At 43.3% G+C, this 22,929-nt stretch overlaps 1 protein-coding gene across 3 annotated transcripts in view; it reads left to right on the top strand.

Moving 5' to 3' along the window:
* The window catches only part of LOC135905315 (uncharacterized), an 87,229-nt gene extending 67,945 nt beyond the window's left edge, over window positions 1–19,284 (top strand). For 2 of the 3 annotated variants that reach the window (XM_065436346.2, XM_065436342.1), the window contains exons 3-5: window positions 2,808–2,887; window positions 8,558–8,635; window positions 18,757–19,284. In XM_065436346.2, coding sequence (XP_065292418.1) covers window positions 2,808–2,887; window positions 8,558–8,635; window positions 18,757–18,902 — 304 coding nt within the window. In that variant the 3' untranslated portion in view covers window positions 18,903–19,284. The remainder of the gene's footprint in view (window positions 1–2,807; window positions 2,888–8,557; window positions 8,636–18,756) is intronic. The other variant, XM_065436345.2, reaches the window with a different exon arrangement.
* The last annotated feature ends 3,645 nt before the right edge of the window (window positions 19,285–22,929 follow it).

The following is a 22,929-nucleotide window of genomic DNA, read 5'->3' as shown; positions in this document are numbered from 1 at the left end:
GCGTTTTGTTGGCAATTCACAGTTGTGTCTGTTTAACATTAAGCATTTACTAGTTTGGTTGGATGTCATGCGCCTTTGCAAGTCTAGGTATTATCAGAACGTTACGGTTTGCAAAGGACATTTTTCCCTGTGTTAGATATTAATAAAGGGAAAATCAGGCATCCACCCGTTCGTACCAAATACAGATACGCAAACAATTATAAAGGTGCTGGGCAACCACCAGACGGGAGGATGACTATATGCCTATGACTCGACTCGTATGAGCTCGTACTCGTGTTTCCCGCGTCTTTGTTCTTTGCACGAGAAAGAATGCATGAACCAAACCTGCTTTCAAGCAGTAACTGCTCTTGTGCTCCTCTATTGGCGTTGCACATAGCTTCGTCGTATTTGTGCGATCTACTTTTCACGTTGTCAATAGAATTTTATTTTCGCCCCATTACGACTTTTGTGGGAATTCGCTCTAGAAGATGTTCTGTGTTTGTAGTTCTTTTCACTGGTCCCAGGCCTACAAGCACTTCGATATATTTCAGAAGTTTCAACAGCGCGGTATGACACGAGCCCTTCAGAGAGAGAACGGCTCTGCCATTCACCTGCAATCTCACATGGTTAACGCGCCAAAAAAAATAGAAAGAGAAGAGTTCTTCAGTGAAGAGCGCCTCTTTCTCTTCACATTCTGTTCGAAGATCATTAAAGAAAATGAGAAAAGTGGCTGAGAGGAAAGCGTATCGTGCGCCCATCGTGTACGTCTCTGCTTGCCGTCCCAAGCAGAGGGGCGCAGTGGAGTGCAGCCATCACCCGTTGCCACCAACGCTTGTTTCGATAACTCAGCTGGAGAAAGCTACGCTTCCGGTATTGCCTCCGTATGCGATGTTAATAATGAATATTAGAAAAACGTTTTTGTAAGAAGGGGGCCCCAAACGTCTCTTTCTCAATTATGCCTAACATACTGGTATAGCGTTGACTGCTAGCCCACATGGTGTACCATGGAGTGTCGTTGAGCGGAATGAATGCGAGAAGAAACGATGTGAGCAGAACGAGGAACAAACTGTGTGGGGCGTCTGTCCTTTCGACATCGTTTCTTCTCACCCTCATTACTCTCAACGAGACCCCATACTTGAAATTAGCTTCTGATTCGTTGGTGCTGCTGTCTTTCTCTTTCACCCATATCGATATTTGCAAGAAGCGTGCAGAGAGGGAAAAATAAACTTAGGTTGAAGTCACTACGATAGTGTTAGCCGGCTACACACTCCAAATCGTTGGTAAAAGTAAATTACTAACAGCGTGCGATCGCCGAGCTGCAATGTAGCAGACAACTACACGAACACTGCAGCCATATAACCGCAGATGCTAGTGCTATCTTTAATAGTACATTAGCAATGGGTCTCTAGAGATAATCATGAAAAGAAAAATGAAAATAAGCAAAAAGGGAACTATAACCACAGCATATTTACGAAACCCCAATTGTGAAGTGGAGACTTGTATGTTTTTAAGCATTTTCCTTCTGCTGCTCACACAATTTTACTTCAATATTAAGATATTTCAGCGTTCATATCTATAACAGCGGACATTTTAATACCCATTTACAAGACACTTACATCACCTAATTTCCATCAAAAAATGATAAAATCTTTTCACTACACGACTCATGCCCGATCCCCCAGAATGGGTCGCGCCGTTTCACTAAGAAACAAGAAGGAGGACAACAAGTTGCCGGTAGTAATAGTAGCAGCTAGCTCTGTGACGAAAGAAATCTAGAATGCACTTAGCGGAAGTGAGGTGGTACAACCTGGTAGAGAGGACATCTTTATTCTGTAGGTAGTGTGGCGAAGGTAAACCGGAGGAATAGTGCAATATTTAGGGCCTAGCTATTTCAATAAATTATCCTCAATGGTTTTTATTGAATAAATTATTGAGGGCATTCGTTGGACCGGCCTGCCAGTGCTGAAAATATCTGCAGCTGGTAGGGGTTTAAGGCTACAGGACATGTTTTCTGTTGGTTCGTCATATGCCACTGTGTAAATCTACGCATGAATGAATACAAGAAGAAAATAGAGTCACTTCGTATGCTTCATTCATAAAATTTAACGCCTAAACTCAATAATTAGAAATGCTGCAAGGGGGTGCTCTGGAATACGTTTGACGGCTTGTTACGCGAGCCTTTGTGTATTTTATCCTTCTTACTGACTCTTATGGTAACGGCGAAACTCCTGCAATAATCCACGCATGTCCTGGCTGCACATGAACAGCTGCAATAAAGAGTCGGAGTGTACTTCCGGCTCACGGCCATGTATTCATCGAGGCGGTCACTGTTCATCCCGATCAAAGCATACCTAATGGTGGTCTTACCATTGCTGCACGTAGTTTTCTCGAGCGCACGCGCTCGGATTTCTCGGAAACTAGACCAGCCATCCTCGGAAATGTAGAGAAAGAAATAGCCACAATGTGGCATGTGTTGTCAACTGAAAATCGCATGTTTTGTGGCGGCTATCGAAATATTATGATGCTCTATTTTGCGGGTCCTTGATTGTCCTTGTCCCTTTACTAGTGTCCCGTGTCCACTCTTGCGCTGGTTACATCAGCATGGAATAGCAACTAGCCCGGTGTCACAGCATGCTTTGGTTTTGTCTGATGGGCCAACCCCTGTGGCAAATATTCTGTCAGCTCACAGCTCCAAATAAAAAAAGACGGCGCCACTCTTGCAAAAAAATTACAGATAGGATACAAAAGGTGCATAGCAAGCGGCCTTTACTTGCGCATGTACTCTGCGAATACACTGTGTCAGCTTCATTTTCTCAATCTTGTTTCAGAGTTCAGCAAGAGTTCTTCGCTAAATTTGGAGGAGGAGAAAGGGGAGAAGATCCCTGGATGACAGTCATCAGTGCTGGAGGTGACGATGATGCACTACTTAGCCGATTGTGATTCGCGTATGTACTTGGATTGGTCTCGAATATATGTGCTCGAGAAAGCAAATAGTTCTGCACAGCAACCGGACAAATTAATACAGTGCCATCCTGGTCGTGTCAACGCTCAGTCTAGAAACAAAATGAAGTTGCACTGTAAATACCTCAATGGGCCTTTTATTTTTACTAACCTGGAGCGCCGCTCTATTCCCAGGTGCCGGCATTTGACGAGATGGTGTGCGTAACAGCAGGCGTCAATGTGAACCTGATGGCGTCGTACGAAGTTTTCTTTTTGTTTTCTTTTGCTTCAATTTATGACAACTTTTGCGGTTGGCGGTTGCGAGCTGCAAGTGGATGTCGTCAATAATATTTTAACGCGATACCATTTAAGGTTCCGTGTCGCCAAAAATCCTGCATTGGCGTCCCGCGCCAACCGTCCACCGTTGTTTCGGGAAAAAGTCATTTTAAACCAAGGATGCCTAATTACACATACCGAGCCACGCAGGTCCTCCGTGTAGCACAAGCAAGTTACTGAAATAATTGAATTTCTCTAAGTAAGATACACCAGAAAAGTCGTAAAGTACAACTTACACACAATGAAGAGACACTGGGTGTCGGAATCTAATTTAAATATAAGAGAATACATATTGATGTTACGAGAAAACTCAAACACACACCGCTTTTCCAGCATTTATAGTATTCCTAGACCAGCCACGGTGTGTCGGAGATCATGACGTTGCGCGCCTGGTTCCTTACAACATCTCCAGATGACGCTCGCCTCCGTGGCATCGCGGCGCACGCAAGATGCCGCGTTTCTATAAGACAGCTAGTCTTCACGCATGGCGTTCGCCGCCAGCGTTTCCCGTAAAACATTATGGTTACATAGGCTGCAGTTGCCGGGAAGCGGGAGAAGCAGTCAGGGACCTTTGAATTCTATCACGTTCCACTCTTAAAGGCGAAGCTAAGACTCCTCGAAATTTTGACACGTATTTTCCGAGCAGCTTTATGCATTCAGCGTAGCACAAAAGAACAAATATTGTGCGTGAACGCGCTGTGAATCTGAAAATAGCCTAACTAAAAGAAACACCGCTCTATGGGGCTTATATGCAAGGCGTGATAACATATGGAAGTAGTTCCGTCGCAGTGCCATTGTGCACTGCAGTGAAGCACAATGTATTGCTGCGATACAGTGAAAATCGCGGACAGCAGATCTGATATGCAGTCGCACCAGGGAACGCCCTGGCCTCTGCAGCTCCAATCCATGGACCAGCGCTTAGATACTGCGTTATCCGCTTTATCACAATCACACGTGCTGTCTTGATGCCCACGGAACCCGGCATTTTTAAATGTCGGCATGCAAACCGATCTCACAATACATATACAAACATATATATATATATATATATATATATATATATATATATATATATATATATATATATATATATATATATATATATAGCCCACAAAACAGGCTGCACTTATAGCACAACGATGGCGGCGAACACAGTCGGCGATCGTCGAAAACCTGATCAGCGGGTCAAGCGCGTCGGCTTTTATAGAGCACTCGTCGAATGTTCCAGACTAATCGTTCGGACCCGCGTGCCATCCACAAAGTTCTACACCATTCGCGTTACGCGATGAAATCAGGTAACACAACGTTCGGCGACAACAGAGAGCCGGGTGGAAGCATCGATAACTTTCCAGAAACATCGGATACATTCAGGCGCGTCCCTCGCTGTGCGATAACATTTAGGCGACAAAAGTTGTCGCCCGATAAAGACAAGTACACGTGTCAATATATATATATATATATATATATATATATATATATATATATATATATATATATATATATATACCTGCCGTAGTTGCTTAGTGGCTATGGTGTTGGGCTGGCGAGCACGAGGTCGCGGGATGGGATCCCGGCCACGGCGGCCGCATTTCGATGGGAGGAAAATTAGAAAACACCCATGCACTTACATTTAGGGGCACGTTAAAGAACCCAGGTGGTCAAAATTTCTGGAGTCCCCTACTACGGCGTGCCTCATAAGCAGAAATTGGTTTTGGCACGTAATAACCCCTAATGCATATATATATATATATATATATATATATATATATATATATATATATATATATATGCATTAGGGGTTATTACGTGCCAAAACCAATTTCTGCTTATGAGGCACGCCGTAGTAGGGGACTCCAGAAATTTTGACCACCTGGGTTCTTTAACGTGCCCCTAAATGTAAGTGCATGGGTGTTTTCTAATTTTCCTCCCATCGAAATGCGGCCGCCGTGGCCGGGATCCCATCCCGCGACCTCGTGCTCGCCAGCCCAACAACATAGCCACTAAGCAACTACGGCAGGTATATATATATATATATATACATATATATATATATATATATATATATATATATATATATATATATATATATATATATATATATATATATATATTGTTACGAGAAGGAGTAACAAAATGGATTTATTCACAGGAGATCAATGATGGCGGTAGGGCAGTCTGGTCTCCAAAGCTCTTCGTTTTCTTCGTCCTCTCTTCTTCCTCTCGCGCAACGTGAAAGATGACCACAGGAATCACGCAAATCAACCAGCCGCAGACTGCTAATCGGTGATTAATTTGAATGGCCTACCATAACGACAACAGCGAAAGTTCTGTACGGCGAAAACAGCTGCAAGGCATTCCTCTTCCGTAACTGTATAATTGCGTTCAGATTTACTCCAACAACGGCTTGCGTATTTGGCCAGGTTATCTGCGGCATTGTGGCACTGTACAACCATCGCTTCTATTCCGATTTCACAAGCATCCGTGTGAACTTCAGTCGGGCAAGGTCAATGGAAGTGGCGCGAGAAGGGGGCTGACGTTACTGTGAACTTCATGTGAGAGAATGATGCGTCAAACTCTGGTGCCCTATTGAAGGCCGCATTTTTCAGAAGAATACCTTAGAACGGGTAAACGATGTCGCGAAACCGGGGAACAAAACGACGAAAATACGAACATAGGCATATGAGTGAGCGAAGATCTCGTGCTTACTGCGGTGACTTGAAGAAGCTGACCGCTTCAATTTTATGAGGATCGGGTATTCCGCCATTGTTTCGACTAAGTGTCTCAGGACCAGTGTTTGGCGTTTACCAAACCGTCATTTCTTAGGGGTTAAGAACAAGTCCAGTTTTTGCGATGCAGTCGAGAACAAGGCTGAAGCTGTCGTTATGTTCTTTAAGCATACGGCCGAATATAACATCATCGAGATAACACATGCATATCTGGCACTTAGACCACATAGTACTGTGTCCATACATATTTTGAATGAAGCAAGAGCATTGCAAAGGCCAAAAGACATAACAATAATTTCGGATGGGCCATCTAGAGTCAAGAAAGCGCTCTCTTCCTTGTCGTCGGATGTTATAGGTATCTGTCAATACCCCGCTCACCAATCTTGTGTTGAGAAATAAGAAGCACCATCTAATCAATCAATGACGTCTTCGATTCGCGGTAGCTGATAGACAACCTTCTGTGTCACTGCGAATAGACGTTTGCAATCCACACAGAATCTCCTGGAGCCATCTTTTTTTGAACCAGGATTACTGGGGCGGTCCATGGGCTCGACCACTCTTGAACGACGCCTTTGTTCATCGTCTCTTTGAACTCTTCTGCAATCACTTTGCGCGCGGAGGATTACACTTGTCGCGCATCTGGCGGATGGGATGGGGCAAAATGGGTTCATTCAGTGCAGATCAGTGATGGTGGTAGCGTAGTCTGACCTCCATAGCTCTTCGTTCTCTTCGTCCTCTCTTCTTCACTGCCTTTCGTATATCCGCTTTACCGCTTTATATATATATATGCACATTGATGAAGCTTCATGGAACTCGTGCATACTATCGTAGAAGAAAGGTTTTTCGCTTACCGTCACTCCTATCTTGCTCAAGTTTTAGACAAAGATCGAATAGTCTGACTGGTGTGGTTGACTGAAAAGGCGTTTGTCGTTACTTTAACAGTTTTTCTACGAAATATTTCCAATATGTCTTCGTCTGCTTTTCTGGGAGGCATCCCCGAACAATTACTGGAATCGAAGCTTCAAGGTCATGCTCTGTCGCACTGCAGCTGGCGGGATTGATGTAGCATGAATGTTTTGCACTTTAATCAAAGCGAGGTGCGTAGAAAAAGGCAAACTTGGAGCTGCTTTTCGACAAACTAGATAACTAACTGAAGTCTTATATAGGATAATTCTGACATACACTGCGACATGTTTTGAACGATATTAAGGAACAGATATATTTGTTTCTCCTCTCATGTTTTCCCGCAAGGTTGCACATATGGTCCGCGTCGTTCAATACATGGCAGAGTTGAAAAACAAATCTACTATTTCAAACAAGCTGAAGAGCCAATCAATAATTGATCGATGCATGTGAACGATCCATTTAAGCACATCTTCGGTAAATGTCACCTAAGTGTTAAAAAGTTCTAGGTTCCTGGTCAGTTTGTTAGTTATAATAGGCCACAGTGTAATCAAAGGGTCCAGGAACACAGAACTTTAATACCGCATAATTGAACTTTTCAAAAGATGTTCCAACAGAAGTCAGTATCATATGCAAAGCAAATTCTAGTTCATAATTACCTTTCTTGGAAAACATCAATTGAATTAGTAAACTCATACGCCCATTAAGTCAAGAAGCACCAATCAAGCGACCACTCATAGAGGTCACCCCCCGTTTCGCGCACCTCATATGCCGCATTTCTGGCTATGTATTCTTAATTAAGGATTGCCGTGCTCTCATTTTCCCAATACGAAAAGACAAAAAAATCTGGAAATACTCAGAAGGTGAAAATATTACTTCATTGCCAGCAATTGGAAACTCTGTGCGAACCTACGTCGCCGCACGGGACAGAAGGCGCACCTATAGCTGCTCGCCCCATTATAAGTTTTCGCGATGACAGACGCAGTGACGTAAGGCATCGTGTGCCTTGAATAGGTGAACGGAGCCGGACTACGGTGAGAACGAAAGAAGATTCGAGTTAGACTGACCACTGAACTCGCCTAACTTTATTTCCTAGCTTGCACAGCAACGGCCGAAACAAGCGCACAATGCCGCAGTCCGGTATACATCTACTTGAATGTTTACTTTTGTGTCAACGACTGTTCATCGAAGGCACCGACACTGGTAAATCTATTTGACAGGTACCATACGTGGATGTGCCGAAGTTTTTCAAAACCATAAAACCTCTGCCCTATTTCATTCAACACTTTAGTGTCCTAAATTATTATTACGTGCAGTAAATGCCGCAAAACCTAGGCACTTTGTCTATGCTCTCATGGACTAAAGATCGCATGCAATGATGAAGCTGTTTACGGCTGGTGAAAACTGCAGCGATCGTCTCAGATATGGGTATGGATGTATAACATGTGAGTTTACAGACATTGTTCGCGAAATAAGCGCTGAAATAAATGTCGGCGATAAGCTGTGCTTTTTTTATGAAAACCACGTTCGTTTCAGGCCCGCAACAGCTATATAGGCTAACTGTTCATGTCTGACACTCTGAAACGTAGTATGTTCACTTGTTTCTGTGCAGCTGCAGTTGTTCATTTGTAATGTTGGTTGCCGTAATATATGCATAATCTATTTGTACTTAGGTGGAACTGGGCAGGACTACACGCTAAAGTTTGCGAGCGACACAGAGAAGTGCGGTGTTCTTACATTTAACCTCGGAGGTGAGTGCGCTGTATTGTACAAAAATGGCTGAAATTGTTCACGACATATCATAAGAATGGCGCCATTGATTATTCGTTGGGGCATCAGCTGTGGCTGAACATGTAGTCGTTGTCTCGGGGTCTCTTTCGTATATATTACAGCAGTTATGTCGTAGACACTTCTACTCTTGATTCTGCCGTTGGCATCGTTAGTTTCCTAATACTACATCGTGAAAGCAAAGGAAGATCTCAAATTTCGACCCCAACTTCTGTGAAAAATGTTATTGGTTGATATTATTGTGTACAGGCTGTCCCATTAATCGTGCACAAAACATTAATGAAAGACGAATCAAGCTTTGCGAATAAAACAGAGTGAATAGTGTTAGGAGTACTGTTGAGAAACAGTCACTTGTTGTATAATTGACATGGACCTTGTTATATAAGTATTTACAGAAGTGTCTAATTACTGCTGTAATTGGTGAGATTTCATTTATGGTGTTCCAAGAAAACTTCCAAGATACATAATTTAAATCTCTCCCGCGAAACAAATATTGCGCGTTGATCAATCACAGATGCATTGCCTTATCAAGATGTACAGAAAGCATACGTGAATATATTAGCAAATATGTGTGAAGACTCCGCAACTACTTTAATTAAGTGCAAGACAAACAGGAAAATAAGGATTAAGAAGGGCGTCAGGCAAGGATACACAATTTCTATAGAACTATACTCATAGCACGCTTAAAAAATTATATTATAGGGTTTAACGTGCCAAAACCACTTTCTGATTATGAGGCAGGCCGTAGTGGAGGACTCCGGAAATTTCGACCACCTGGGGTTCTTTAAGGTGCACTTAAATCTAAGTAGACGGGTGTTTTCGCAATTCGCCCCCATCTAAATGCGGCCGCCGCGGCCGGGTTTCGATCGCGCGACCTCGTGCTCAGTAGCTCAACACCATAGCCACAGAGCAACCACGCGGGTGATTGAATGCTTAGAAGTATTGAAGTTGGCAGGGGTAAGAAGTAAAGATCAACAGGGAAAATATGACCTCAAATCTGCGCTCACCAGATGACATGGTCTTGTTCAGAAAATTGGGAGCTGAATGAGAAGAACATTGAAGATTTTCGCCAAGAAAGTATCGCGGTAGGGACGACAATTATTATGATAATGTAAAGCTAATTTTAAATAGCTGGGCAAGACAACAAGAGTTTGTCATTGGCAGTGAACCTCTCGAGTATGTCCAAGGGTGCGTTGATCAGGTCAATTATTCATAGAAGGTCCTGATCATGTGAAATAATTTTTTTTTTGTATAAACTTGGCTTGGAGCGCATATGACATGCATTACGAAATAAATACCGGCTGTTTACCACCATTGTTGTAAAAAAGATACAATCAGTGCATTCTACCGGTATTAATCTATAAGGCTTATTCATAGAGGCTAACAAAAGCTTCACAATAAGTGAAAGACCGCGCAACGATCCAAGGAACGAAAGGCGTTTGGCGTGACGTCAAGTGACAGGAAGATGGTGGTGTGGATGAGAGAACGAGCGGGTGTAGTGAAAATTCCAATTGACATTCGGAGGAAATAAATGGAGCTAGGCAGGGCATCTAAAGCGTAGAGCAGTTGATCGGTTGTGTATTAGATTGGCATAAGTGCCAATGAAATACGAAGTCGAGGTTGGGAGGAATTTAGGTGAGGGTATAAAATGAGAAAATTTGCAGGCATAATACGGAACCAGCTAGCGCAAGACACGTGTAATTGGAGATCACTGCCAGAGGCCTTTTTTCGGCAGTATTCATAAAAATAGACGATGATGATTAGTGGCGAAAAAAGAAATCCTGCGAAACATGAAAGGCACCACGTCACTACGTGCCCGCATTCGCAGGATAGCATCACCATCAAACAGTCTGAGTGAGGAAGTCAGAGATTTGTTAGTTGTAATACTGGGCTGATCAGAAACGATAAGAACACTCATGTTTTCCCCCGAGCCACCCACAGCTCTTGCTTATTATTTCGCGCCAACAACTAAGAAAGTTGTTGCCCATAATGGCGGCTATGGAGATGAACAGCTTGCTTTCCCAATGAGGCGGTTTGATGGCGGCGCTATCACGCGCGCTGTGAGCGTAGTCAGATTGTATTTTGCTATATTTCGCGAGAGTTTTGCCTTCGGAGAACGTGTGATTTGTAGCCTGATCGAAACACTATTCCGACATCCTTTACTATGATGAAAACGCTCAAATCGACTTGTCTATTACTGCAACAACAAATAAAATGTTTCTTAATCCTATTGTTCAATTATTGGCTGTCAGAAATGAAAAACTATAGGCCGTCTGTTAGCTTTTGCACAATAAACATTTTTGTTTAGTCACATAAATAATTCCGGCTTCATTTAAGGCTTCGTGGATGCCAGTTTGGACGCCTTGTATACAGACTCTAGTAACTTTAGGCAATTTTTACGCATGCTTATCATACAATTCGGTTACACCGTATGTAAAAGTCGGCTGGTATCCCTACTGAATTGAAGGCTTTTACAAAATCTACGAAAGATAAAGATAATTGACAAATATATTTTATTCACAGGACATTCCTTTTGTTCTGTGTTCGTTGTTCGCGCTTTGAAAAATATTTGTCAATTACGCACCAACTAGGCCCAGACAAAGTTCTTCTAAGCAATAAAGTTAAGCTGGTAACATACTCAATTAACTATCCCTCGAGTATGGTTCATTCAGGAATATTTTTTTGAACGGCCTTCATAATATAGCTTTGTTTATAGCATTAAGGTGTCGCCCAGAATCCCTCGAAAATTAACTGAATTGATTGTCAGGTTGTAGCTATGGCAAAGAATTGTACTTCCAATAACGCCATTTTGGGATTTAGCGCATTAATGAGTGATCTTGTTCCCCTGAAGACCAAGAACACACAAGACAACAATAGCAGTGAACACAGCCATCGCTCGTCGAAATCGGGTTTACAGGTCCATATCAATCGGTGGTGCTCACGTGCGTTCAAAAGTATACGCGTCCATTCACTCTCTCACATGGAATCTAACTCGACAAAGAATCGTTTGCTTTTAAATTAACGATAACATTAGAGAAAGTTAGCATAAAGGAAGGCGCATCTCGCATCGAGCGACGACTTTCTAACGTCTGCTAGCTGATAAAAACGGTCGTCGGAAAACAAGGACGATGTGCACGTGTCGTCGCTACCGTCTTAGTGGCAAATGTCTCGCTCGTACCAAGAGAACGTGAAACAAAAAGGGCACACAATAAAGGAACCTAACAAAGCAAGTAAGAATTTAAATTTTCCCAGTAGGTTGTTTATAGCGCACATGAAACCTCTTAAGCTTCTCAACACGAACCACTGCAGACAGTGCGCAGCACCGCTGTGATTGCGTAATAATGTATGGAATCACCAGATACTCCAGTGCACCAATACGCCAGAGAAATTTGCACTTCACGAAATAGCATCGCAAAACTTTTTTGCATAGTCCCCGTCGACGTATCGGCAACCAAAATCAAACACAGGCGCCGGGAAGGTACTCCACATAGCCTCGGCGAAGGTTATAATATATAATGTCGAGATTTGGTATTTTGCTGCTTCTTGGTGCGCAGACAGGTGAGATAGCTTGTTCGGCACGCTGGAGGTAGGCTGCGACGTCTTAGCTGTCTTCATCGCCGACGTGCGGCAGCATGACGCCAAGCGTTGTGCCTAGCTTCCTTCAGTAAACCCACTTGAAGGGTGTCGTTTGTGTTCTTTTTAGCACTGTCGCATTGTAAGCGAAGCTTATGTGGAATAACAACATCGCAGGTATGGCGCGTGCCCAACGTTTCCTCCTCTTTGACTACGTACCCATAGATAATTGTCTGCGAGCTATAAAGGATGAAGCAAATGAACGCATCGCTCCACGCAGTCAGCTCGCGAGCGAAGCCCGGACATTCTTCTACCTTTCATTGCTTGCGTGAGGATTGCGAGTATGTACACTAGCGCACATGATGAGCAACTATGAGGAGTTGCGGTTGTGAGCAGAAGAAATGGTTATTTCGCAGTTTCACTGGTTGCTGAAAGTAGAAAACGAGGGTAATTTAAACAGGTGTTGCGTCGTGAAGGCGAGGATACCGTTTATAGACTCGGCAACTACGGCAAAGTGGCGCTGGTGTGCCTGTGTAAACAGCGCCTGTTTCAGCGAGAGGAGGGGAAAAGTGAACACGTCCCCAATAGAAATTACTAAGAGGTGATCGCAATAATGGCGGAAGAAAAGTAGGGAAACGACAAAAAACGGGGACGTGCCAAATTCAAAGTTCACAACAGGGGGTCAGAAAATGTGGTTGCGGGAGTTCATAGTTGTTTTCTATTTTTGATTTTTTTTAACTTGGGTAGGGCATTAGGCAGTATAATAGCAAGAGCCATGGTGGCGCAACCCATCACCCCGTTACAACGGGGACGCTCATAACATGCATCCATCCATACAACCAGAAGCGCTTCCTTATTTGAAAACATCGCCTGGGTAGTCGTTGCGGAGTACCGACTGTAGTTTCTGCGCAATACAGCTGCATGCTCTTTCTTTCTCTTATTGCTCTTGACGGCCGTGCTGTATTTCGAGCTGTACTATGAGAACTGCTTTGGAAACAGCAATGTGCAGACCCTAGTGCCGTTTTTTTAAAACAGTTTGACGCAGCATACTTTTCTTGCTGCGGGAAGTTTACGAAATACGAACGTGTGCTGTGCTTATGATGTAAAATATCCAACTAAATGCGAACCTAAGACGTGATTAAAGAATGTTCCCCTGATCAGCAACTAGGTATCTTGCAACTTCGAAATTGAGGTAAACGTCACTTCAATCAACAGAAGCTAATGTGCTCAGAAATATGCTAAACTGAAAACGAGTACACATTTTACGATACTGATAAGCTTCCTGTTCTCGTAAATGTCCTTCAATATATTTGGTACGTGTACGTACATTCAAGGGAACACTTTCTTTTTTTTTTATGCTAGCCACCCTAAGAAACAAATACATGTTGCATTGTGAGACCAATTTCAAAAGCTATATACAACGTGTACACATGATCTATATTGTATTGAGGTTGAACAAGGCAACTGTTTCATTAAAATTTCTATCGTGCAAGTTTCACGTGAATGAGTGTGTTAAAAAATCACAACCTCAGATGGCTTGCATTCACTCACGGCCTTGAGTTCATTATATTCGAAAACTCTTCATTGGGGAACGGCAGATGTCACAAGTTTACCAGGCTGTTAACGTATATTTATTTTTTGCGTTGGGTATATCTTAATATCGCAGATCCTAAAGAAAAAAAAAACGTGCGAAAACAGACAAAACTAAGTGTTTAATGATAAGCAGCGCACAACTGCCACTTCTATTTGCTACCATTGATGTCGTGCGACAACTGCCGCCTTACAAGCCGCCGATACAGATCTCGACACTTCATACTTGCCCTGATCAGTGCGACGAATACACACTATCGAAATTACAGGGTTTTGAAGTGAGCGCATTGTATCCGAAACCACGACAATCTTTCTCGTCAGCTGGACTTCCAGCATGCTTCATCCGGAAAAGGCCCAGCATTTAGTGAACGTGCCCCTATAGGCTCACAAATCTTTATTGCTGTTTGTAATCTTTATTGATGTCATTGCTTTATAACGATCCTGGAGTACACTTCCAGACCGCTAGATTAACGACACGACTCGAATGATAGGAAGGCAAGCAAAAGGAAAAACGTGCAATTTCACTCTTCCTACACAATGGTCTCTGTCTAATCTATGAATTTCCCTGGGATGACCAGAATTTTACAGGCAGGTCACGCTGCTTCGTCTGATCACGGATGTTATGGGTCTAAACTACGCAATAATGTTTTGTACCAGGCTGGTCGGATGACGAAGGCATGCGCGCCGCCATTTAAACCTTAGCACCAGTAGCAAACGCTGTAAGGCAAAAGGCTGCGCAGTGGCTCTTGCGGGCGACCCTCGAAGTTGGAATGCAGCCGCTAGGAGAGCAAACGGCGCTGATGTCATGGGTTGTAACCTGAGGCTGCATCATATATTGTAAATCTGTATATTTACAAACACATGCTGCCTTTCTTCAAAAATTTTGGTATCAGTCCAATTAGGAACCTACTTTGTCTAGGTCTGTTAAGCATAGATGTTTTCTGTTCAGGTTTGGCTTCCTAGTTTCAACATGCGGCCTATGCGAATGAGTACATCGATCACTTATTGAACATTTCTTCATCAAGTATTTGGACTTGGCAATTTGTGGAGCAGGCAATTCTTACTTTTTCCTGAAATCTACCTGGATTGGTTGAAATGCGCTGTTCTGCAGAAGCTAGTTCTTTAAAATCAGTTGAAACAACATATAATAATGCAGCTGGTACACTTAACCAGTTCCACCATGCTTCAGGTGAAAAGTACTGTCAGAGGAGCTTTCCTGATCTTGTTGCAGTTAGCTTTCTTTTCTATAGTAAATTAACCTAACCTGTATGAAGAACACTAAAGGTTCGTTAGTAGGTTGTCGTGTGTGCTGGTCATGCCAATGGAACTAATAGCCTACGATAGCTCATTCCCGCACGCATTTTTTACATACGAATTATTTCTTCTTTTACTACCTTGAAGAAATATTTTTAGCTGACCGGTCCATATATAGCACTTCCTTCTGCAGAGGCAGTTTACCTAAAGTACATTACCTGAACAGACGGGCGCTACTTTGAGGAAAACTCGGAATTTCCTTTTGACCGATTGCAATATGGTTACGTTTTCATTGATTTAGAGCGCATGTTCCAAAAGCCGAATTGAATCTGAGGAGCAGTGAAGCCATGTCCGCTTTGTAGAGACTCTAGCACTAGGGCTACTTTAGAGATGTGCGATCTCCCTGAAGCTTTGCAAAAAAGCATTGGTATTCTTGAAATCTCCTCGGTCTGTTTTACGGACGTTTATGTAAAACTATCAATTAAAAGACAAGTTCGAGCCCTTCCTGTGGATGAGCTGAGTTAATCCGCACGGAATTTACAACAAAGGCATCGGTGACAATCGGAATGTCATGCGATTGGTCATTGCAGCGTGAACGTGAAGTTAGAGTCAACCAACAAAGTTATGTGCGAGACTCAGTCTGTCGTTTCGTATTTTATCCTCTCAAGCGTTTCCGACCCAGCTCCTACGACGCAGTCCATCCCTGGCAAAGCCCTTCTACGGAAGAGAGCGCTACACTTCATTATCACTCTTATGCGGCATCACGTACTCCATGTGACATTGGAATTAATCATATGAAACAGAGGAAACAGGTGGGTTCGTTTTTAGAGGACAACATTTATGATCACCACATCCTTAGGTTACCCTACGAACACTTCACACCTTTAGAGGCACACTCTTTGTTGTTTAAGCACCTAGACACTACTTATCAAGATTACATGCACGGTGTAAATGTACAGGTTGGTCAGGCTGGTTTGAAGTGACAGCGCTGCTTCGTTTTGGATCCCTTCGCTTGAGGCAATGTGTCAGGCCTCTTAGACTACCCAGCGATGTTCACATATCACAAATATTCGGGCTATAGCAGTTGCGCTGCGCTCACTGAAACAGCCCCTTTTACGAAACACTGCCGTGTTGGCGGACTCTACAGCTGCACTTCGAAACTCCCTGTTGTGATCATCCTGAGAAATGTTTTCGCAAGTGGCTGCCGTTAATCACGCATTTCTTAAGCAATGTTTACAATTTGGTCTGCCATTGGATCCCTTTCCTTGTTGGTACTTGTGAGAAGGAAAAAGTGCGTGGTATGGGAAAGAAGTGCTCTGAAGGTCAACAACAGTAACAGCACCCATTAGCGACTAGATTTAAAAGGATGCAGCGTGGCCATTTTCGGTCGCCTTTAATCCTACCTCACAAGTCCTGTGTTGTGAAAGGGCTTAAATGATTTGAAGGTGTGCTATTTAATAGAAAAAGGAAGCGATCAACCTGCAATCAAGAATTGGTTTTCAAACATTTGCTAGCTACCTATTCATTTTGCAGAGAATGTCAATGAATTTCAGACAGGGAAAAACATTATGACCGAATGGGGTCCCAATGCTGCAATGAAGCCGGTAATTAACAACCTCCAATCAACACATTTTTTCTGAAGCGTTCATGCAACACATAATGTTCCCGAAAAGACTGAAGAAAGCTCGTAAGGAAGTCTTATGGACTTCTACTAGCATATCTACGCGACACCAAACTTGTCCACAATAGCAAATTATTCCTGACCTGGGACGAGATTCACAGGTGGGGCAAAAGCCGGCCTAGACTGCCGGGCAACACCCGCCTGTAGCAAACACCTTAACCAACGTAGCAAACACCTTAACCAACAATCCAAACAAGAACAAACTAGTCCCCGTTAAAACGTTAATGTATTTCATAAAACAGTTTGAAGACGGATATATTGGAAGATGTGCTAGTTTGTTTCTGCTAAGCAAACCACTGCTCGTAGCGATGCTACGGACCAATGCCGTTTCTCAACAGCTTTTGAAGCAGCAAAAATTGCGTTTTTGGGCAGTAAATTGCACATTCGGAAGAGATTTATGGAAGTGATGGCAAACTATTATACGTGGCTTTTACAATGGGCAAATCAAATAAGAGCAATTCCTGGTCACTGGCTAATAAACTGAATGCGAACACGACAAATGACCTCCCCCTCAGCCCACCTTCATCGCAGTCCATACTGTGGACTTGAAGTGCTTTATAAGCAATTTATTAGTTCTAAAAGCACTGCGGCACTTTTCTGTGCTCCGTGAAGATATCGGAAGCGTTTTGAGAGCCTTCAAGGTGATCTAGCCACTACAAATGCATTCTTTAAGACTTATTACTTTGTGAAAGAACGGTACGTCAGCGTTATGAAAAATTTACTTATTTTTTCCTGTGTTGATACTGCACTGATATACTGTGTACATGAAATACCGCGATGGTCGACACTGCCGGGTAATTCGCTTTCGCTCTTCGTGCATTTCGATGCGCGTCGCTGCTGTCCTGAAGTGCAGATATATACGTGCGAACTTTGACTGTGTAACGCTGTCAGATTCATTATGCTGCGCGAATTCAGTTCGGTGGCTTATGTCTACGCGCGAACTGTCGCTGTTCCTTCCAGCAAGCACAAACGCTAACTTAGCGAGAGCGTTTGTCGTAATGGCAAGCATAACTTCCACGAACTCAATCTTGGCTTCGAGCAGCAATTCTAGCCAATGATCTCACGGCGTGTCATCAAAACGTTGTACTCATATGGGTATATTGGAGGCTATCTTGCCGAGGAGACCTGCTGCTTGCCACTGCGTCAGCTGGCAGTGAATTTTTATCACGGCCGTATGATGGAGCATGGCCTAATCAGCGGCGCTTCGTCATTATCCAGAGGCGAATGTTCCTCGTTGGTGTCGAGTCCACCAAAATCTTAGAACAGGCCGTGGAACATTCTTACCTCGTTAAGTTGCCACTTCAACAAAAAAGGGGGATCCTTTTTTTTGTATGGGAACCGCGAGCGACTGCGTCGGCTCTACACATACCATTCCCCTCTCCCCCTCCTCTCCTCCATTCTATCTATCTTCCCTCTGGACTAGCACGTTGGTAGAACGGTAAGCGCTTGCCGGGAGTCTCGGATCATTACAGCTGTCAAGAGGCTAATGCCGCGACGACCCGGGATATCCACAGGCCATTCTGCACATTCGACGTGGTTGCAGTCCAAACGAGTTCCTGGAATATCTTTCTTCTCTGTCACGCTCCTGCAACGTATATGCACGCTCTGAACCGCCCACCGACGCGGTGAGCCACCAACCGTTCAAAGAGCAGCAGTCACAACAGCAGCAGCAGCAGCAGTGGAAAAGTCGAAGGAAGGGTCAGAAAACGGCTAAAATTCGTATATCAATAGCACATATTTTAAGGAGTAGTAGAGCGCTTAAGGGAAGAAAATGTGTGGTAGCGCCGTATGTGGCTTTCAGTACAAAGCGCCTTCCACACTTCGGTTTCTAGAACAATTATATTTTACATGTTGTTTGCCTTCTTGCAAACAGAGAGCGGGTGTAGTATATTTAGCGTTTTGCGTAACTCCTTTAGCATATTTTGCAAGTTTGGTAGGAGTGGGCGTGATTTCTTTTTTCTAATGAGCGTCATTTTTCATTTGCAGGCATGGACTTGTGCAAAATGTATGTGTGGGACCAAACTGTCGATACAACATTGACTGAATGCGAAAAGAACTATAATGCTATATGTCAGGAGTCGCATACGGTTTATTCAAGCGACTGCAAAGCAAAGTCTGTCCAAAATAATTAACAACGTTGTCGTGCTATACCGCTGGTGTCAATGTTATCCACTTGCACCATTTTTTTTTCATTTCTACAGTTGGGACATTAAACTGGCAATGTCCTAGAATAGTTTCGTAGCCATGTAAAACAGCAGAAAAAAATGTTTGTTCGAATGACGTTCGCTCCATGAAGCAGCTGAAGTTATTTAGGAACTCATTTACCTAAGTTCAAATCAATAAAATTGTATTTCACAAGTTGTCGCTGTAATGGCTGTAAAGAACATGTTGCTATTGCTGGACAGAAACCAGTTCATGCTAAAACGATGGTCGACTAAGAAGTCAGAAACTACTACCTGCGTTGTATGGATATAGGTTCCCAAAACATGCCACAAAATAAATTGTTTCTCTTCATATTTTGTACAGTTGTGCTGGGCGAAGGTTCTCAGGGGAAAATAGGTGACAAGTTCGAAGATTGTCATCGTGAAACTGCGGTTGACTCTATGTTGACTGTTAAATAGACTTATTTTGAAAGATGACCAGTCCTATTCCGATATTGCGAGGTATTTGTTATATAGATACTTGTGGTGTTGCACATTTCAGTTAAATAAATAAGAAGCAACTGTCACAGAAAACAATGATCATAAGAGTAAATGTTGTGCTGTCAATAAATGTTTAATCCTAGAGCAACTTAACGGCTATGGTTTATTCATTGATTCTTCTTTATTTAATAATTACCTAAAATTTGAGCTGAGTATCATCAGATAGTAGTTTAAAGAAATAGGTGCTGTTCTTGTGATCTTTCTATTCAATGACAGTTTTCAGAAAGCCAGCTGTACAAGTTTTGCGATGTTGTCAAATGGCCACAGCCACTTCTTTTATCGGCACACTGAACGCCATGACACTACACATAAGAAATCTTTTTCTCTCTCCGTTCGCCCTTTGAAATGCACATTTCAATGCATACCTGTATAATTGGTGACCTTCAGCAAGGCCCTGCATTTTGCCGGGGGAGAACGGCTCCTAGTGCTCCCCCATCCTTGCCTTGGGGCATTTTGACTGTTCTCCGCGCTGTTGACGCAATTCAGCCAATGGCGCTTATAATCGAATCGGGCGTGGGAAGAGCCACACGGTCACTCGGTAAATGAATGACGGCCGCTGACTTCATCAATTCAAGAGCTGCAATACATTGTTTGCCAATGAGCGACACAATAGAAATCAGACGCAACTACTAGGTAATGAGAGATTTCTGAATAACGCGGCCTGTTTCTAGAAGCAGAAACGTCACGATACATGTGTAGCGTAGTGGCGTCATTAAAAAAATTTTCAAACATTTCGATTTAATAAACTGTTCTTACCCGCGTGCATTTCGCAAGCCGGGCAATGTCGCGTCGAGTGGGCAGCCGCCTCCTATAGCAATTTCTGCGAATCAAGGAGCTGCAGTTCTTGTGCTACCGGTGTTCGCTCACGTGACTGCATCATATGCAGGAAGGCGCTTGAATAAATAAAAATTAAAGGAATAGCTAGGTTATTCTTGTACATCATGAACTAGGTGTTCTTGCTACCTTCTACATTTGCTTTAAATATGTTTATCCAAGGCTACCACCGCCGGACGTTTTCATGCTTCTGTGATCTCTTTCAGTGAAAGGCAGGTTCCGTGCAGCTTTTCAATTTCTTGTTAAGTTTCCGACCTTGCTACAGAAGACGGCGTGAGTTCCCTTTAGCATCCGCTATGAAACATAATCTAAAGAGCGAAGTTTGGCTGTCTTCATTGAGCAGTTTCTGCTGATGGGCACGATAATTAAATTTAGCAGCTGAATTTTCTTCTATATGCTTATCAACGTCGCAAGACTCACACGCGTACTCTTCTTCGGCAAGTGTACATAATTCGGAACTCGTCTCGTGCGTTACTGCTGCTGAGTTTGTTTACATAGAGGTGCCAGGTCAGGTATGAAAAATTACTCGGTGGTGTTGGGGAACCTGCGGTTCATTTTTGGAAGTCGCTGACGGTACACACCGAGAGAGTGCCGTGTTTTGTAGCAGAGTCTTTCGTTTCATTCAAACACTCTAGTCAGTTTCTGTAAGTTTGAATGTGCAGGCGATGGTCCTAAAGCAAGGCTGGCACTGGCTGTGCTTATTTTCCCTTTACCAGAAATGATTCCTTGACACGCACTCCGATGGATAGCTTCCAGCGGCAGATTGTGAAAGGTAATTTCCGAGTTTCTTAAACTAGGCTCGTAGAACTGCACGCACCAACTGTAGGTATGCCACGAACACATCTAAGCCGTCTAGACTATTGTGGGTCGTCGGACTTGCACTTTCGAGACACCTTTCGGAGAAGCAGAGGATGTGTCTGGTCGCATTTCTGCAGGCATCATCGAGCAGCAAATGCATGTCTGTTAATCAAGGAGACGTGCACACGATAAGCCACTCGACGCATCTTCTAATGCACCGTTTGTTTTCCTGACACACTTGGTGCCTCGAAGGAGCGATAGGAAGGGCGAAAAGAGCCGCAAAACATTTCCTTCGCACTTCCACTTGATGTTCCCGCACAAGCAAAAACAGTGCAAACAGGATGATGACCATGATATATCGACATCCACTCCAAAACAAGGCGGCGGCACCTGTTCACCTAGCCTGCTTGATCAATTCAACTACTGTACAGATATGCATCATCCTAGCATTCTGCCCCTGCGACTTATTTTATTATTTTTTCTTTCTTAAAACCTCTATACCTACCTGGTATAGCTACCTGCGCCCTAACAGATATGGTCCTATGAATACGTTCCCTGCTTTCTTCCACTAATACCCTGAAAGTCGTTTCCTTAGCTCCACTGGACTCCGATTATTATTTTGATCCGCTTTAAATACCAGTGCTTCTTGAGGGTAGATGTTTCCTATGGGTCCCACTGGTTAAACACGACTTGGAATCGGATGTGCTAAAATGCCTCCAGATTTTTTAAAACCGTAGTGAAGTAACCGTGTATAAAACTGCGGCGGCAACCATCAACTGTGGCGTCCAGCCTATGCGCAATATGCTCTGCGCGACGTCGCAAACCACTTCATAGAGCGACTGATCCAGCAGCCGTGCCTTGATCCCCACATGTTGCAGTCGGTAGAGTCAACGTAAATGTACAAAGAAGTACAAATACAAATCTGTACAATTAAGAAGAGAGGAGTTTCTGTAAGTCTCTGGAGTGCGTGAAATATACTACCACTATTTTATTGGAGTGCTGTCCACTGCAAGATTTCTCAAATGCGTATCGCACAAATATACCTTAATTCTTCGTAAGAGGCACTGCATATATACTGCAGTACTATGTCGCTGAACACTACGTAATCAGAGAGCAATGAGCACCGCAAGTTTGTGGGAGCGAAACACAATCCGGTACTGAGACCAGTTTCTAATCTGCAATTGTTGTTTTCGCTTGTTTCGCGCAAAGTAACAAAAAATCTTCCTTGCCATTCATCCGTCGATTTCTTCGTCTACTGCTCGATTCAGCATCTGAGGAGTGCTTTAAAATGAAATAGACTAAAATGCCAGCACCATGTCCGCTCACTTCCCTCTAATTTTGGAAACGCCTACGCCATCAGTGTTTTCAAATGTGTTTGCGTTTTTTAGAATAATAACAGTGGCTTTTCGTTCCTGCTTTTCGTCAAACACGTTGTTGGTTTCCATACTGACGACACTAACGCTTAAAAAATGAGCGGGGTCCATAAATCATTCGGTTTTGGCATACTGAGCGCTAAGCGTAAACGCAACGTGCTGACTACGGAGACATTGCCCATACTAGTCCCAATAAATCGAAAGCAAGCACAGAAATTGCCAAAGCATTAGAAATACAACTAGCGGCATGTCCTCGCACTGCATCCACAATATCCACAGTATCCACACAGTATAGTTTCTCTAATTTTTAGCCTTATGGATCCATGGCTTACTGCGTTTCGATAACCCAGCCTAATATTTGCAAAAGACACTGCTGCCTCAATAAGGACACATGATATTGAGGGCCCCCACGGCTTCTAGGGTTAAAAATCGTTTAAAGTATGCTGCAATGT

The sequence above is a fragment of the Dermacentor albipictus genome, chromosome 3, assembly GCF_038994185.2.
Source record: "Dermacentor albipictus isolate Rhodes 1998 colony chromosome 3, USDA_Dalb.pri_finalv2, whole genome shotgun sequence".
Taxonomy (NCBI): domain Eukaryota; kingdom Metazoa; phylum Arthropoda; class Arachnida; order Ixodida; family Ixodidae; genus Dermacentor; species Dermacentor albipictus.
This window is presented reverse-complemented; position numbering and strand designations above follow the sequence as displayed.